We start from the raw sequence: 18,227 nt of genomic DNA, 5'->3' as shown, positions 1-18,227 counted from the left end.
GGATATCATTGGAAACTAAAAAAACACTTTTGAGTTTTCTCATGTTGTCTATCATTTTGAATAAACATCTTGAGTTTTTATGCAGATTGTATTTTGGAGTATGAAGGTAAAAAATAAAAGGAATATACTTGCATGATACTCTTTCATTCAATTGATGTCATATGCTTCGTAATGTTAAAAAATAATCTTTTTTCTTCTAAATTTAATCCATGGTGCATGTGAACAGAAGATTGTAACAGGTGAGATAGAGAATTACCTGACATCAATTGCAAAATTATACAACTTAAGGTCAAATCGAGTCATTGATTAATTAGGGAACAATAGAAACTTTACATAATAAAATTAGGGACCAAAAGAAATTTCAGTCCAATTCACATATAGACTTAATGCATAGTGTTGGTATAGAAACTATATAAAATTGAATTGAGCTATTATAATCAAGAGATTCCTGAAAGTTGATTTCTAAAGCCATACTTCATGAAAGAAACACTAACCCACAACTTAGATGTCAAATTATGAAACATTTTACTATTTTAAAACAGTGACACACCATTGAAATGTGGCTAAATCACCAAAGAATAGTTTCACTCAAGAATGTAGTGTACCAATAAATGTGCATGTCAAAACAATATGATCTTCCATGCCTTGCAACAACCCAAATTTGTGTGAATTCCATTCCACTAAACAAATAAGCCAACAATTTGAATCAAATTTGTAGTACTCAAAATTTGGCCATTATGATTTTATGCTGGTGGCCAAGAGTATCAATGAATGGTTGCTATACAACATGTGCTAGCAACAACCATGCAGTTTTTAAGGAGCTCTGTCAAAGGGTTGTGTATCATTATAACAAACATCCCATACAGCTTCCATAGCATCCTTGCCAGTTACCCCAGCGCAATTCGGATTTGCATTTAGTGACTCCATAACTCTTCTTCTGACACATTCCTACAAATTCCATTTCGTCAAGTAAGTATTAACAAGCTACATTAACACAATGTCTAAAATATAAAATGTGCTAGGAAACTGAATAAAATTTATGGAACACAGAAAATTATATCTGAGTTCAAGTTAAATGCAGTTCATAAACTTTTTCTCTCTTAGACGTGAGCCATGTAAAGATCAAAGAATGCAACTATTCTTAGCTTAATTGTAAAATGCTTAAGAACAACAGAGAGCTTAGTGATTTTTCTTTCTTTCCCCTTTTTTATCCTAGGATGAACATGGTATGAATATTTGGAAAAACAAGCAGCCTTCTAGCATTGCAAGTTATGTTTCCATCAAGATTTTTCTTTTGGGCCATATTTTCCTGTTTTCTAATCCATTCCTAATTTGCCTTGCTAAACTAATATTTACCATAACTTACAAACCAATGGCCAGTGACACTACTATGACTTTAAACCACAAGATCTCTGACATGACAAGCTTTGTTATAGTAAAAAACAAAAACAAAAAAGATTTGATTAATGTTCACACTATCTTCATAGAAGAAAAAGATGGAGAAAGGCAAAAAAAATAGAGAAATCTTCCATTCAACTTTATTGCACCAATGTAAATAATCAACAATAACAACAGCCAAGCTTTTTCTTACTAGGCAGAGTTGGTTGCATGAACCAAATGACACCATAATATCCTACCATGAATCATTTCTATTGACAGATCATTTACATGATTGCATCTAAATCATTCTTAATGGTTTTGCCAATAGTTTTTCTTGGTCTCCCACTCTCCCTCTACTTCTAATTATTGGGCTAATATTAAAGTAATTTACTCTCCTTAACGAGACTTCTACAAGTTTTCTCCATACATGCTCAACCCATCACAAGACAATAGTAAGGTTAAAAGGGAGAGAAAAAAATGTTAGTTGTTATCTACTATCTATTCAATTACATTCTATATTCCAGCAACATGGAAATAAAGCAATAAGATAACAGAACCAATCTATGGAAAATAGACAAAACTCTTGTTACCATCCCAATAAATTGATGCCAAATAATCCTCAAGAATCTGACATGGATGACTTCAATTACAACAACAACCAAGCCTTAACCCCACTAGATGGGGTCAGGTAAATAGATCGAACGACGCCATAATGCTATATCATAAATCATGTACATGAAAGACTTCAATTGGCCAAGGATTTGCTAGTTTCTCATTTCAAACCTATAACCTAGTATTGATGAAATCATATCTGGTGTATTTATCAGTCAAGTGGGATATATCAAATCTTTATTACTCTTGAAAACTACAATAGAAAAAATTCCAGCAACTTTGTTAACTCTAGAGCACGTGACAAGATTCAACAAACAAGTGGGGTGGTCAATTACGGACTGTCTCAGTGTCTGAGTAATTCAGAAATTGCGGGAAAATACAATCATTGTTGTTGCAGATACTCCACAATAACAAAATTGCGGCCACAATAAAATCCCCTTAACTGACAAACTAACGAAAAGTTGCACTATGCTTGATAATATGAATCCATGTCTCCAATAATAATTTCAAAACTATTGAGACAATTGCATCACTGGAAGACTTTAATGAACTCTAATACTTTACTATTTTTCCAATTGATATCTTGATATTGTGAATTAGAAACTAACACCGAAAACTTCTGAATGTAATCTTTGAAAATATTCAACTAAAACAAATAGTTTGTATTAACAGAGAAGGAGAACAAAAAGCATACTTGTCCATGTCCACGTAAACTCGTATAACCCCGTAGTAGTTCTCGCTTGTAATGACAATCACCACTTAGATGACCAGCTCGTATCTTTTTCACAACAAAATCAAGAAATGTTAATTAAGGGCTAGCCGGAAAACAGAACACATCAAACTTAATACAGGTTGTATGATACGAACCTCAGAACAAGCAAGGTGAGCACAATTATTCCATTCCAAATTGGCAGCTCGACAATGGTCAAATGCAAGAATTAACTCATGAGTTACCACCCGGTCAACCTGTTCTTGTAATTGTGTATAATTACTGCACACTCTTACCTGGGACACAAATAAACAAGGAAGTAAATATTAGCCAATTGCAAGCACCGACATACAGCCAAAAGAAGCATTGACCACAGTACTATTCAACCACCAAAATAAGCAAAGCAGGTTTAGAATTGAGAGCTTATTTTCTTCACAAAATGTACCAGCTCAATCTGCTACTTAATAGTATACAATACATAGAAGGATAAATTCAATCCAAGTCCAACAAAAGGCTAAACTTAATAAAAGATGACCCAATGCACGAGGCTCCCACAATATAGGGTAGATGTACATGGCATTACCCAGTAGGCGAAGAGGCTATATCCAAGATATGAATTTGTAACTTCTAGGCCACAAAGCAATAACCTTACCGTTGAGCCTACGAGCAAGCGACCTTACCGTTGTGCTCATGCTCAATCAAGATGAACTCAATGACCACATAAAGTTCTCATCAGTGAAAAAAACAGAAATGAAAATTTGTATATGAAGGAAATAGAATGGAGAAAAGAAACAAGTACCCCTTGACCAGGAACGTAACCACCCTGAGCCTGGGTTTCTGAGTCACAATAAATAGCTTTGAAGAAGTTTTCTCCTACACCACACCCTGCTTTCTCCAAATGTTCTCTCAGAAACCTCACCGTAGGAGCTACCAAAGAATCATGAAATAAACCAAATAAATTACACAAAATCATCAACAACAACAAAAAAAAAAACTCCAATTATAACTTGGAACTGATTGCTTACTTTGCATTGAGAAAATATGCAGTTAAAATGGGCATTGGCAAAAGTATGATTTTTTATACATCAATTAATTAAAAAAACCATAAAGTGTAAGATAATAATAAAATTGACCCTAGTAAGATGGTGATAGAAATACGAACTACGGAGACTCTTGTGAATCATGGATTGGCATTCTTCAATAGATTTGGAGCCAGGGGGACGAGGAATGAGAGAAGGATTAGGTTTATCTGCAATTAGGGTTTGTTCTTCCATTTTTGTTCCTTTTCAACACTTCACTTGCAATTGCATCACCTCAAATACCACTGCAACACCTTACATAATTTTTATTTTTATTGTTTTAGTCTTAGATTCATATCAACCTAAAATAAGTTCTAGAATGGTCAATATAGCACTCATTTTAATTTGTTTGGATTTATTTTGTAGTCATTTTCTTATGGTGAAATTAAATTTTTATTCTAAAAATATATAGAAGCTAAAATCCTAATTCATTCATTTCTTTGTGGTCTTTATTAGAGAACAATCTAGTTAACTGTGGGATGGTGGAAGGAATGATTTGAATCTATTTTAATGCAATTTATTTTTCTAATTTAAAATTGACTAAATTAAAGTTCACAACTTTCAAACATGTTAATAAGCTTCAATTTATATCGTTCATCAACTAGAATAATGATCATTAATAAAAAGAAATGAGACTTTTAAATTGATTTGTATAATTTTTTTGATATATATATATATATTATATTGATAAATGAATATAAAATTATATATATGTGTCTAAGATTATATATATAATTTGAGTTTATTTACATGTAAATAAAAAATATAATCAAGTCAATTCATGAATTTAACCAGTAAAATTGTTCTTGGTTTATATTTAGATTATTTATTTAATAAGCTTGTTTCATTTGATTCTTAAATTAAATTTATAAAACTAAATTACAAGTCAATTTTAAATGGAAATAATTCTATTAATTTTCAAACTCCAATGTGGAGCACTCCCGTCCATTTCAATAATGATTAATGAACTCCAATTAATAAATAATGATTAATGATAACCCAAGAGTAAATTAATAAAAATATATTATATATCTTAGTTATATAGGAAAATCTAATAATTTAAATTTATTCACTAATTAAAATTATTAAATTTTCCTAAAAATGAATAAGCAAGTAATTTTAGTTTCCTCTTGGATTACGTCCCTTTTATTATATTTTATGTCTTATGCTCCAAATAACATTTCTTTTAAGCGGTTCCTACTTTAATTTTCTTTAAGAACTCCAACTACATTAACATGAGGTAAGTGCTTAAAGGGCAATGCTTAGCATAATATTGAAAGTGTTTTAACGAGTTAGATTCCTCTCCATTAATGGAGAAGTAAGTTGTGGGAAAATACATTAAAAAATTAAAAGATAATGAAATTTATGACCTTTAATTTTTATTGAAGTTACAATTTTAACCTTAAAGATACACTACAAAATACTAATTGTCTCTTCATTAATGGTGAGAACTCTTACTCTTTTAACAGCTTGCCAAATTGCATTGGGATACATGTATGTCATTGAATTTTATCTATTCTACAACAACACATATTTACAAACCCTGCCTTTTTTCTGAGGAAGAGAGTATTTAGTTCATATCACTACCACCACAAATATCATAAAGTACATACACTAACATTGAAGCCAAAGTTAAATTTGTAGTTCATGATACTTTACTTCTTCCTTAGTTGTTGAAGACTTTGCACAAAACTATCAATATAACCATCCATGAACCCTGGCTTAGCCAAAACATCCATCCACTTTTTATGGTTCTTCTTTAATCTATCACCTACCTCACTATCTTTATCCATCACTAACTTAATGGATTCACTCAAATTCTCTTTAGAAACCCAATTATTTTCACCCCTTTTCACCTCAACTGCTACCTCCAATTCTTCAACCAACAACTTAGTACTCAACAATTGGTCACCAAGATGTGGAATCAACACTATTTGTTTGTCACTCATCAAAGACTCCCACATTGACCCAAACCCACAATGGTTCACAAAGCACCCAACTGAAGAATGGTTCAATATCAAAGGTTGTTGAACCCAACCCTTTGAAACCACTCCTCTTCCTTTCACTCTCTCTTCAAACCCCTCAGGCAATGCTTCTTCAATAGTTTCACAACCTTGTGGGGTTTTCAAAGAAACCAAAAAAGGCAACCCTGTTATCTCAAACCCTAGTAATAGTTCTTGGAACTGAGATTTTTCCAACATTATTTGAGACCCAAATGCACAAAAAATAACACTTCCTTGTCTAAACTCATCAAGCCACTTGCACCATGGTTCTTCTAGCTTTTCTTGGTTACTCTCTTTAGGTAACACAGGTCCAGTTAAAAGGACTGGCTTTTTGTACTGTGATGATATATAGTCACATAAGCTTTCTTCAATTTCTTTGCTTGTTCTTATGGCTATGGCATCACTTTCTTTCATGGCTGTTGTGATGCTCTCATAGAACGTTAACCCTTCTCCCCATGGCATTGATAGGAACAAGAGTGTTTTAGCCTCATGGCCACGAAGCACTAGCTTGGGTGAAGGGTAACCTGGTGCAGTTACGGACCAAAATATTTTAATTAGATAGTGAAAGCCAACAACATATAAGTACCCAAAAAAAAAGTTATCATGATTTTTTCACACCATATTTTTTAGGAAAAAAGATAGATGATAAATTCTACATTATTATATTATTGTTGTATTTTATCTTGTTATAGGTATATAAGTTATTTCTTATCAAAGAATTGAGGTTGATGATGTGAGATTTCTAATACATACCCTCCACATGAGCTTATTGGACAAAACCATGCATAACAAAAAAACAATGGATGTTAGAGAATGATGGAGAGACCATGAACTCTAATATTAAATCTTAAAATCAATTGATATTAAGGGAAGTAAACTAAGAAATATGTAAAAGAAATTGAGGCATGCAACATGATACTTGTAAACAATTATGATTTATGTGTAAAAAGTGGACCATTTAACATTTTTCATTATCAACACTAATATTTCCACTATTTTTACATCATTTGTAGCATTTGGTTAGATTAATGATGTGTAAATTTGTAATTAATGATGTGTACTAAGATGTTTTAGCAAATTGTTTAAGGTGCACATATTTGTGGTAAATGACTAATATGATAATTATTTAACATATATAATTAACCATGAAATTATACCCCATTAATCATATTTAAAATAATGCAAAATGGTAATTTTAGATGATAATTATTAATTGGTAAATGAGTATGAAACAATTCTAAAGCTAACATGTTTCCTTAAGTATTTATTACCTGGTGGTGGCTGGCTCAGCTCCTCCACCGTGATGGGTCTATCCTTTGGAAAATTCCTTGCCGGAACAAGCGCTATAGCCAAACTTGCAGCACAAACAACATTATAACAAACCGTTTTAATCCCAAACCTTCTTGCAATTTGTGGCAACCAATGTGCAGTGTCATATAAAACTATGTCTGGTTTCATTGCACTCAATGCTTTCTCCACTTGATCACATGTACGGTTCATACCTATAACAAGAAGATGGTTAAGAGAAATGGGTATCTCTGATGCAGTTTCTGTGTCTAATGGAAGGCCTTCAACGTGAGGGATTTGAACAATGTTGAATGTGATGAGTTTTGGAAAATGGTTCAAGTGTTGTAGTTGAAGTTGGCCTTTTTTGGGTATAAAGAATGTGATTTTATGTCCTCTTTTGGCTAGCTCGTTAGAGAGGTAGAGGAATGGGGTTGCATGACCTGTGGCTAACCATGGATACATAGCAATGTGTAACTTTGAGGAGTTTTGTTCAGCCATTTTTTGGAGTATTTGACTTATGATCTCTTTGGTCAAGACATGGGTTAATTGTATATATGTATGTGGATAAGTTTTGTAGAGATGGTAGAATTATGGGTTTCAATTTGTTCAATTTAGACCAATGATTTCCCTTCTTAATAATCGGTCTACCACTTGTAGTTTTGGTTTAGATTGTTGAAGATAATGTGTAATTTAATTGAAACTTCTTTAAATAGTTCTACTTCTTATTAGAACATGAACATATGTGACAAAAATATGGTATCCTAAAATGTATCATAAACTATGTCAACTAATTTTTTTTAAATATTTATCAATTTTTTATTTTGTTTCAATTTCATTGGTTTGAAACATGATTTAGGATACAGTTTAAGACAATAAATCCTTATCCAAACATATGGGACATAGATACGTTGTTTCAAACCATATCTCAGACTAATGAAAATATATCATATCAGCTAAAAAAATTAAGCATTCATTGTTTTTTTTTCAATTTCATTGGCCAGAAAATGATTTAGAATTATTCAAGTGGGTTAGTGCTTTATGTCATGCTTTCCAAAGTAAAAGTATAACTTATCAAATTTTGTATATATGTTAGGAAGGTGATGACAACCTCCGTGGGGCAGTTGTCTTTTTGGATTAAATTTGGTTATATGTTGTAACATGACTTTTAACTTCTATTCAAGCAGAATTGTAAGTAACATAAAAGAATATGAAAGATATTTGAGATGGTAAGGCGTCACAAACAACGATTTCGTTGATAAGTCAAAGTGAAGTTTGCTACAAGAAGTTGGAACTCTTGATAATAACAATTTTGTGTAAGACACCACAAACAAGGATTTGTTTGATAAGGCAAAGTGAAGTTCGCCACAAGAAGTTTGAGCTTCTTGATAAGAACAAAGAGTTTTGGTTCAACTAAGAACTTAGTAGAACAATTCCCTCTAAGTGCATAATTTCCAACAAAATTCAACTTGTATTTCTCATATCAAACTCGATTACGAATAGTTGTGTGGCTGGTCACTTGGCTCCATGAAATTAACACTAGGAATCACACTTGACCTAATTATGATAATGATGATTAACTAATGGCTTAATTGTAATCAACTCCCCATCTCACACAACTTCCCCTTACATAAGTGTAATTATTTTGAATTAAAAAACTACTTATAAAAGGAAATAAATAAAACATTATTAACTATAATCATATTCACATGTAACCCAAAAAAAGAAACAAATCATATCACCCTCTCTCCTTGAATCACATTGTCACAAAAGGAAATAAATTATTCATCCTTAAGTTACACACATCTAACAAGAAAGGAAACAAATCATATCACTATCTCTCATTTGAATCAATAGTCACAAAATGAAATAAATCATTCATCCGTAAGTTGCACGTTCATCCATCAAGAAATAAAACAAATAATAGCACTCTCTCTCCTTTTGAATCACATGTCCACTTTAAGAGGAAACAAATCATTCACACGACATCTCCCATGAAATAATATCATACCACCCTTTCTCCTTATTCTTAATGGTAATATTTTCATATGAATTATACACACAAATTATTCCTTATTCAATTGAAAAACGCACATAAGAATAGGTAGAGGCGGCCTGCCTAAAATGCACGGGTCCTACTTGCACAAACCTTCATTTTATTGAATGCAACATGATGATTTGACTTGAATTAAACTTCCTCGTCATATTATTTTTTTGGTTTGACTTTGGAACAACCCTTACTTTTTACTAGCATGCCTCCAACAAATATTTTTGAGTTGGTGCTTGTCCTTCAAATTATAAAGTACCCCTAATAAAAACATTTATTAATTTTTCTGTTTTTTCTTACAAACCTTCAAATATGAGTGCAAATATTTGTGGAGACTAAAATTTAATTAAATTTGTATATGCAAAGATTTACATACCTAACATTAATAGATATGTGTGGTCCGAGAACATTGGTTTAGGATGCATCACCATCATCCATTACTCATTATATGAGTGAAAAGAAAATATAAAATCATTAATAAATAAATTAAAGTGATGCTTTCAGAACTATTAATTCAGTACCATCCAATAATTTCTTGTTGAACTTTAGATTCTAAGGAATCAATTTTAAATTCATATTAAACTAAACCAAATTAAACTAATAGTCATTAATTTGGTTTAATTTTTTAAACAATCATAATAATATTTAAAAAGCTAACTGCTTTGATGTTGTGATGGTGGAACAAATCGAAAGTCATGATAACATAACTGTATTTTTTTTAAATAAATGGTGCCCAAATTCCAGCATGAAGAAAGGAATTATAATGTAGGTATTCTTCAATTGCATACTTAGAATATGACACCTTTGTTGTATTTACTATTTACAACAACAATCATAATATTTCAATTCTATAACAATTAAACTTTTTTATATAAAAATTTTATCCACCAACTTTTATATATTCATATATGAAATTTGTGTCAGAAATTGCATTGGGGGATTTTATGCTAAAACTTTTCAATTATATGATATTAGTGAAATAAAACTAATTAAAAAGTCGACATAATTAATATCTAACATAGTCATTTCACCAAGGCTCTTTGGATGAAGACTTAATAAAAGGACTAACATTTTAAAACACATAAAATTTAAGGAATAAAACTTCCCCTAGAGAAAATGGAGAACCAACTTCACCTATCAACTAAAACTTGAGAGGAATAAAATAGATTATCCTAACACAATAATCAAGTATTTATTCCAATTTCAAAGTATACTAAACATAATGAATATAAATAACTTGTTTTGTGATGTGTTTGCCTAAACAAAAACGGCATCACATGGGATGTGTTGGCATGACAAAGCCACTCCTAATAATTTTCAGTTGTGGAGTTTAAATGCAGCACATCCCCACCTGTCCTCTTTTCTCATCCAATTCTTATATTATTAATGGACCCGAGCGCGACCGAGGAGCCTCCACAATTACTGATGAGTTTCATTGTTACCAAGACGTGAGAAGACTAAAGTATCACAAGTGAGACATATGTCATAAACCAAAACCTTAAGGTAATTGATCCATAAGTCTTTTCTATTTATAAACTTTTCCTCTCATATTTAACGACATGAGACTTCACACTCAAATATATGAAACAATTATTTTACTTAATCAAACACCTTGAAGAAATCAATTTTTCTATAAAAATAACACCATATGTTTGTACACTAAGATCAATATGGCAATAAATAATTAAAGCACATCTTAATGCACATGGTGTCCAATCATACATGGTCTATCTAGAAAGCTCAGCAGCTAGCAGCATTTATTTATAGTCAAAACTTTGGCTTCAATTATACAACATGCAATTATTTTAAGCACAATAAGTGACAAAAGTATACCCTACACAAAAACTCTTGATATATATATATTTACACAACACATGAAGGGGGTGACATAGTTGGAAAAGTGAGGAAACTCATGGAGCCAATTGATAACAAAAACTCTTGTGAATCTTCTTTTAGCAAAGATGAAAAAATGGAAGCTATTGATCTTCTAGAAGAGTGTTGGTTCTTTGAGAACATGTTAAACATAAGACCAAGAATGTCAAGGTGTTACTCTGACCCTTGTCCTTCAACTGGTCTAATAAGCCCAGATTTTTTGTTGAAGGACTCTGATGTATCTAGCTACTCATCAACAAGTAAAGCACCTAACAATAATGCTTTTGTTCAACCTAAGAAGATGCATAGAACACCATCATTGCCACCATTTAGAGTGGAACAAAAAGATGATAAAAAAGGAAGCAAATTGGTGTTCCAAACATCAGATCATGCAGTGGTTCAAAAAGCTAGTAAGGTTCAATGTGCACAGAGTAAAGGGCATCATAGAAGTGATTGTAATAGAAGGAAAAGTAAGCTTCTTAGAACACCATCCTTACCTCCATCAATAGGGAGAGAAGATGAGTTTCAAGTGAGTGATTCAAGAACTAGCAAATTTCCTAAACAACCATCAATAGCTACCCATTTTGATATCCTACCACCCAGACAAACCACTAAGGTAATGTAATCATATATGCTTTATAAAGATCTATGTGCTTGACTCATTTATCATATATATTTTAAGGGTTTTGCACTTTTAGTCATCCACTAAGGTAATGTAATTTTGAAAGTAGTTATCACACTTTTGTATTTCTGATGTAATAAAGGGTTTCTTTTAGCAAAACCCATAATTTTAAATGCATAAGATGTACTATGTCTTATCTAATAGCTTATGAGTTATGATTGATTTATGTGGCCAGAACCCTAAGGCCAGAAATAATACACATATCAAAAGTATTGGCTATATTGCTAAAAAGCCAAAACCCTTTGGCATAATGTAAAATCATACAAATAGAAAGGGACAAGCAGCAATGCAGCATATATATATACTTGCTGCTAAAATGCTACTTTTTAGTAGAAATACATGGTCCTTTAGATTGTTTAAAACAAAGATACTTCCAAATTCATATTGAGTTGAATTTTTTCTAGTTAACTAATTTAGTTTCAAGTCTATAGAAGATTTGTAATCTTACTATAATTCTCCATTGGGGACAAGAGCTATTTTTTATGAATCTAATTGTTGATCTTATTCGTGTATGGGTCATGCAACAAGTCTCACACTATACTTCTTTGTATAATAGTTACATGGTTCCCTTATTTAGCCTACATACCGATTATTACATATCGGGTAATATGTAAAAGAAGTCTTTGTGATAATAATAATGTAAAAAGTGATGAACCACATAAAACTAGTACCATACACTAGAATTGATATCACGGACCATGTAACTATGCTTTGTACCAAACAAAGTATGTATATGATATTCATTATGTTGTTGGGTTATGTATGACAGAGTTGTAGCATTCCAAGACCAGCTAGAAATGGCGAGATTGAAAGCAGGCGTAGGTTTCTGAATCAGAAAACAATGAGGAGAAGCCTAAGTGACCTTGAGCATGAAGAAGTTCAAGGGTTCAAGGATTTAGGATTCTCATTTGAGAAAGAAACCTTAAGTCCAAATCTAGCTAACATAATTCCTGGTTTACAAGACAAAAACAGAGATGAGACAGAGGAAGATAAAGCAGCAAGGAAACCTTATCTATCTGAGGCATGGTTGGTGCAAACTTGTGCTCTTCCAATTACTCCAAATTGGGCTCCAAATAAGTCTAAAACTTACATGAAAGAGCAAATAAAATTTTGGGCTAGAGCTGTAGCATCAAATGTGCACCAAGAATGCTGAAAAATGACTTTGGTTATATATTTCATGTTGATTACACTCAACTCAAGTTTTGAGCATAAGGGTTATAATGATACTAGTGATCATTCTTTTTGTATTTTTTTTGCATAAAATTGCATATGGGGTAAAATTGTTTAATTCTCACAATTCTTCATGTTCTGTTGGATTTCATTTTTGTCTTCACATATCTACTGATGAGAAAAATGAAATTGGTTATAGAATTGTTTGTGTTCATGGACTAACATGAAGTAAATAATAAGTTGATTTATATATCAATGGTAATTGGTAAAATCATGCAATAACAAGAATTGGATACAGTGGTAAGTGAGCTATATTCTTGGAAAGAGAACCAAAAGTTCAAAACATGCAGAAGACAATTGTTGGAAATGTTGTTTAGTCCTGATTGTGTCTCAGAGTTCCCTAAAAACAATATATATGAAGATACCTAGTTAAACACAAAAACTAATACAATGTGACATCAGGTCTCAGCCTTAAAAAAAGTTTAGGAATCATCAAAATGCAAGTATTTGTTAGGAAGTGCTGTATCTACTATCTATTGTTTCTTAGACTTGATATATTTAGTTTGTGTTTAGTAATATTATGAAGTATTTTAGTATAAGTAAACTAGCTTACTTGATACAAATAAGTTATACACCACATAAAGAGTCCTTTTACTTTCTTAACATTCAATCGGGATTTAAGCTTTGAAATGGAATGAAGAAAAATGAAAAACTTTAAAGTCATCTTACAAAATATCATGTAATATCTAAACTTTCTATTTTCATTCATTTTCCTCTAAAACACAACTCGCAATCAAATCTTAATTAACAATTTTCCAAGGATGTCAGTGGAGGTGCTATAGTGATTATAAATTCATGAATAAAAACAAACTGCATGAACATCACTAAAATTATATAAAAGACATTCTATTCTAAAAATAAGAACAATGAAAATGTAAAACCACTATATAGTCAATTATCCCCTAACTTAGCAATAATCTAAACATGATAACAACAATTAATTATTTATCAATTAAAAAGAAAATTGAGAAAAATTACACTAAATAAATCAAAATCCAACCCCAGCTGGCGCGCCGACTTCAAGAGTAGCCGGCTCAAGCTTCCTATCCTTCCAGAAACAAGCCTCCGGCGCGAGCCTAGCCGATGACCTCACCGGCTCAGACTTGCAGCGCGTGAGCAAAAACGGCTCCGGCTTGCAGCGCGTGAACACAAACGGCTCAAAACCTTTGTTGCTAGATTTGGATCCCACCAGCTTCTGCTCTATCATTCCGGCAAGACCCCCCACCGCCGCCGCCGGCATAGCCGGAAACGAACATGAAGACCTCGGTGGCTGAAGAAACCGCTGCGGTGAAGGCTTCTTATTCGGCTTGGACCCCATGCTGGCCCTTCTCTCAACTACAACGGCATCATTGGGTTTTCCGGCGATCCTCTCCGGTGGCAGCCACCGTACGAAGTCGGTGCTGCATACCCATGTCTCCTTTGAAACTTCCATAGATAGCTTTGGTTCACACATCATCAGTAACAAACATTCTGGTAACCTTTCTCTCTCATCACATTCCTCTGACCCGTTTCCTTGACCCGGTTCAGTAACCGGGTCAAGTTCTACATGGATCGGGTCAGTTTCTTCCTCTTGTTGCTTAGGTGAAAATGAAATCTCTGCTGTAACTGTAACTGTAACCTTTTCTTCTGAAGTTTCAGTTATAGTTTCACTTTCAGGTTCTGCCATTGTTGCAGTAACTTGTTCAGCTTCTGATTCTGGTTTTGCTTCATCGTTTTGAAGTTCTGGAGCTATAATCTTTGATGGGGTGGGATAAAGTTCTAAACTTTCTTCATTTTGTTGCTCCTCCTTCACGTTCTTCAAGCTGGGTTGTTGAACTTCTTCAGTTTCTGGTTTATCAAGACCTGCATGGTGATGAACTTCAAGTGTAGAATTGGAAACACATGAAAAGTTTTCACCTTCATCATTCTCTTCTCCTTCTACTACTTTATCATGAGTTGGTTCATGATGAACATCATTGCTTTCAACTTCATAGCTTTCTTTCACTTCTAATGTTTCTGTTTCTGTTTCTGTTTCTTCTAATTGTATTATTACATGGTTTTCTTCAATGTTCACAAAACCACTTTCTCTTTCACTTGCACAAATGCTATTCCTTTCTTCTTCAACATCATCATATTGCTCCATTTGAATGTGTTCTTTTTCAGCACCTACTTCATCCTCATCAAAATCATGGTCTTCATGAATAGGTGATTCCCAAAACCTATTAGCCAAAGCAGCCATTTTGACAGGATCAGATCTACACCTCATTAACAAAAGAGCATTTTTTGGAGGAACACAAATACTAACTCTTCCTTTCTCTTCTTCCTCTTCCACCACCTCAATATCTTCAACCACATGCTTCCTCTTACTATAACTTCTCTCATTTCCTTTTCCATTTTCATCATCTTCTTGCTTCATTACAAGGTCAATCTCCCTTCCTTTACCATCCCCTTCTTGCAAAGCAACCAACCACTTTGCAAATGCAGCCTCACTTGAACCCTCTCTAACACTTCCATGCACATTTTCTTCAACATTAGATCTTTCTACTTCTCCGCCACCTTTCTCTTCTTTTGATACACAAGAAGACTTGCAAGGAAAAAAGCAAGTGAACTCTCTCATTGCTTCACAAATAGTCAAGGGGAGATGCACCCATCTTTGGTTCCTATGCTTCAAACACTCTTGTTGCAATTGATACTGAAAACTCTTGCTGTTTTGCCTAATGAGATCTGGTTCTGTTCCACTTTTCCTAAAGCTTAATGCTTCACCACCTCTTCTCTTTGATCTTGACCTCATCTTATTCCCTTGCTTCTTTGTCTTCACCCTCACTTGTCCAATACAAGTGACTTTAGGAGAAGATGGTTCTGGATTCTCAAAACCACACCCTCTTTTTTTCCCTCCTGTTGTAGGGAACATTGGAGAAGCTTGTCCTCCTTTCATGCTTCCATTGTTCCTAAGTTTTCTGCTTAGGGAAGATTGGAGAGAAATCTGAGGGGGTTCTCTGCTTCTACTTGGGCTTAGAATAGACTTGGAAGAGAACTTCATGGATGAAAATGAAGAAGAGAACTTTGAAGTGAAACACACAAAGAGATCACTTGTGCAATTGTTTTTGTTCATTGTCCATTTGTTTTCAACAAAATATGGTCATTGAGTTGAACATGGAGATTTTTTTGGGTTGGTAAGTACACTCAATAACAAGGGTTTTCATAAATGGAAAAGTTTTTGCTTAGTTGTATGGTATGGTCGGGATGAAGATACTGTTTAGGACATGTGATCTCTGTACGATGAGGTGTGTTGTCGATAGATTGCAAGGTGGCCATAGTGGATGAAAAGATACATTATCGCATATTATGTCTCATATGTTGTTTTGTATCACCGATAATGAACCAAAAACAGAAATAGTAACAGATATTTAAAATTTTAATTGATATATCATATTTTAAATTGATATGTGACAACATATGAGACATGATCTAATAACATAAGAGAGATGTGTTTAATGGAAGGTGACGAAATGCTGTTTGTCTTTAGCTATATGTAACTCATTGACTGTAGGGTAGGTCTTATTGCCTTTGCTGTTTTGTTTATGTTTCATGACAATAATGCTCTTCTTTTCATATGAAATTTGTCAGATACCTGTTCCTTAAGCTATGTAAATAAATAAGCAAAATGTATTGTCACGATAATGATATTTTAGTGTTGGATAAGACACTATAACAGATTACTATAAGTTAACCAATGAACTTTATTTGATTAATAATAATCTTATAATTCTATTTGATTAGAGGAGGTTTTCAACAAATAGAAGTTTTAGGTTTCTAAACATTTATTTAAGAAATGATTGAATTAGATCGATATTCCCCTGAGTTTAAGTAAAATTATACAAACCATCCAGACATCTTTAAAATTTATACAAATTACCCCTAATTATACATATATATTAACGGACTACCCTGTAAGATAGATAAGTGTAATTTCTTAAATAAAAATGGTGACGAAATAATTAAGTTAAACAAAATATGGTATATTGTGGAGACAAATCCAAATAGTATAAATTTAATGTATATTCATTATTTTTTATTCGTTATAAACTGCATCAATAAGTTTAATGAGGTGTTTAAATTACTATCATACTATATTGTAACTAACCAAAATAAAGAATAAACATAGACTCTTATACTATTTGGACTTGTTTTCACAATATACCGTATTTTGTTTGACTTAATTACACCAATCACCATTTTTTATTTAAGAAATTACACTTATCTATCTTACAGGGTAGTCCATTAATATATATGTATAATTAGGGATGGTTTGTGTATGTTTTAAAAAGTTCGATGTGATTTGTGTAATTTTATTAAAACTCATAGGATTATAAATTTTTTAGTGTAATTTAATCTTTAAGAAACCTATGTTTTATAGTAGAAGCTCTTCTACATCATTTACATTTTCTAATCAATTGATAAGTTAGTTTTAATATACATTTGTAATTGGATAAATTAGTTTGTTAGCTTTCACTTGAGTTTATAGACTTCAATAATTTTTTTTACAAAATTTTGAACTTGCTCAAATAAAAACTTTAACAAATCAAGAATTTTTCTATGAAGTAGGAAAATATATATGATTAAAAGGACTATAGTCTATAGAGGAGTTGAATGATACTTGATATAGGGAAGTATCTCCATGTTCAACACAAAAAGGAAAAATCATGTTGCATGCATGACACTTTTGGCAGATCAACAACTTTGGTAACGACATAAAGTGGCGGAAAAAGAAAATAAAGGGGAAAAAGTTGATGGGTTGGAAAATTAAATTTAGTATGAGGGAAGGACGAATATCAGAAAAAGGGTACATATTTAGGGGATTTTGGGCACATGTTGAAGAAAAGTATCTAAAAAATAAGTGTATTTTCGAATTGAAAAAATAGAATATAATATGTAGTAGTAAATTAAGAATACAATGTATTATTACTTGACCCAAAACTTATGATACAAGGTATTTTACTAAATCCTGTGGATTTTCGTGGACAGAATTGCCTCTAGTGCAAGGATACATGTGGGAAACCAAAAAAATAAGCAAAATCAATACTGTATAGTTGAGATTATATTTTTGGTGAAGCTTCTAATTTACAAAACAAAACTTTGGCAAAGGTTTTTTATAAGGTTGGAGAAAAATGGAAAAAACATACCCATGATAAGACTTTGAAATTACTCCAACTTAATATAGAAGTTCTCACCATATCGTTATTGTAATAATCATGTATAAGAAGTGAAATGATGTTATAAAGATTTATTGAAATGACAAGCTATATATGAGTGAGAATAGCATTAGCATATGCATGAAGGTGAAGAGATG

General features: G+C 32.4%; 4 protein-coding genes across 8 annotated transcripts; 1 reads left to right on the top strand and 3 right to left on the bottom strand.

Moving 5' to 3' along the window:
- Window positions 502-18,014, bottom strand: LOC109334576 (mitochondrial inner membrane protease atp23-like). Its single transcript, XM_019570426.1, has 7 exons — window positions 18,003-18,014; window positions 8,229-8,232; window positions 3,864-3,993; window positions 3,501-3,628; window positions 2,860-2,997; window positions 2,687-2,770; window positions 502-948 (listed from the first exon to the last, which is right to left on the bottom strand). The coding sequence occupies exons 3-7, from the start codon at window positions 3,973-3,975 to the stop codon at window positions 814-816; spliced, it is 597 nt and encodes a 198-aa protein (XP_019425971.1). The 5' UTR covers window positions 3,976-3,993; window positions 8,229-8,232; window positions 18,003-18,014; the 3' UTR covers window positions 502-813.
- On the bottom strand, window positions 5,236-7,674 carry LOC109334574 (UDP-glycosyltransferase 79B3-like). Its single transcript, XM_019570424.1, has 2 exons — window positions 7,055-7,674; window positions 5,236-6,307 (listed from the first exon to the last, which is right to left on the bottom strand). The coding sequence occupies exons 1-2, from the start codon at window positions 7,566-7,568 to the stop codon at window positions 5,436-5,438; spliced, it is 1,386 nt and encodes a 461-aa protein (XP_019425969.1). The 5' UTR covers window positions 7,569-7,674; the 3' UTR covers window positions 5,236-5,435.
- Window positions 10,990-12,938, top strand: LOC109334575. Its single transcript, XM_019570425.1, has 2 exons — window positions 10,990-11,602; window positions 12,438-12,938. The coding sequence occupies exons 1-2, from the start codon at window positions 11,027-11,029 to the stop codon at window positions 12,819-12,821; spliced, it is 960 nt and encodes a 319-aa protein (XP_019425970.1). The 5' UTR covers window positions 10,990-11,026; the 3' UTR covers window positions 12,822-12,938.
- LOC109334573 lies at window positions 13,824-16,113 on the bottom strand. 5 transcript variants are annotated; one of them, XM_019570423.1, is made up of 3 exons: window positions 15,396-16,113; window positions 15,320-15,347; window positions 13,824-15,262 (listed from the first exon to the last, which is right to left on the bottom strand). In XM_019570423.1, the coding sequence occupies exons 1-3, from the start codon at window positions 15,987-15,989 to the stop codon at window positions 13,887-13,889; spliced, it is 1,998 nt and encodes a 665-aa protein (XP_019425968.1). In that variant the 5' UTR covers window positions 15,990-16,113; the 3' UTR covers window positions 13,824-13,886. The 5 variants fall into 5 exon arrangements, with proteins under 5 accessions (XP_019425968.1, XP_019425965.1, XP_019425967.1 ...); XM_019570420.1 differs by having other exon boundaries at window positions 13,824-14,804; window positions 14,850-16,113; XM_019570422.1 differs by having other exon boundaries at window positions 15,320-16,113.

Source organism: Lupinus angustifolius, chromosome LG19 (assembly GCF_001865875.1).
Source record: "Lupinus angustifolius cultivar Tanjil chromosome LG19, LupAngTanjil_v1.0, whole genome shotgun sequence".
NCBI lineage: Eukaryota > Viridiplantae > Streptophyta > Magnoliopsida > Fabales > Fabaceae > Lupinus > Lupinus angustifolius.
This window is presented reverse-complemented; position numbering and strand designations above follow the sequence as displayed.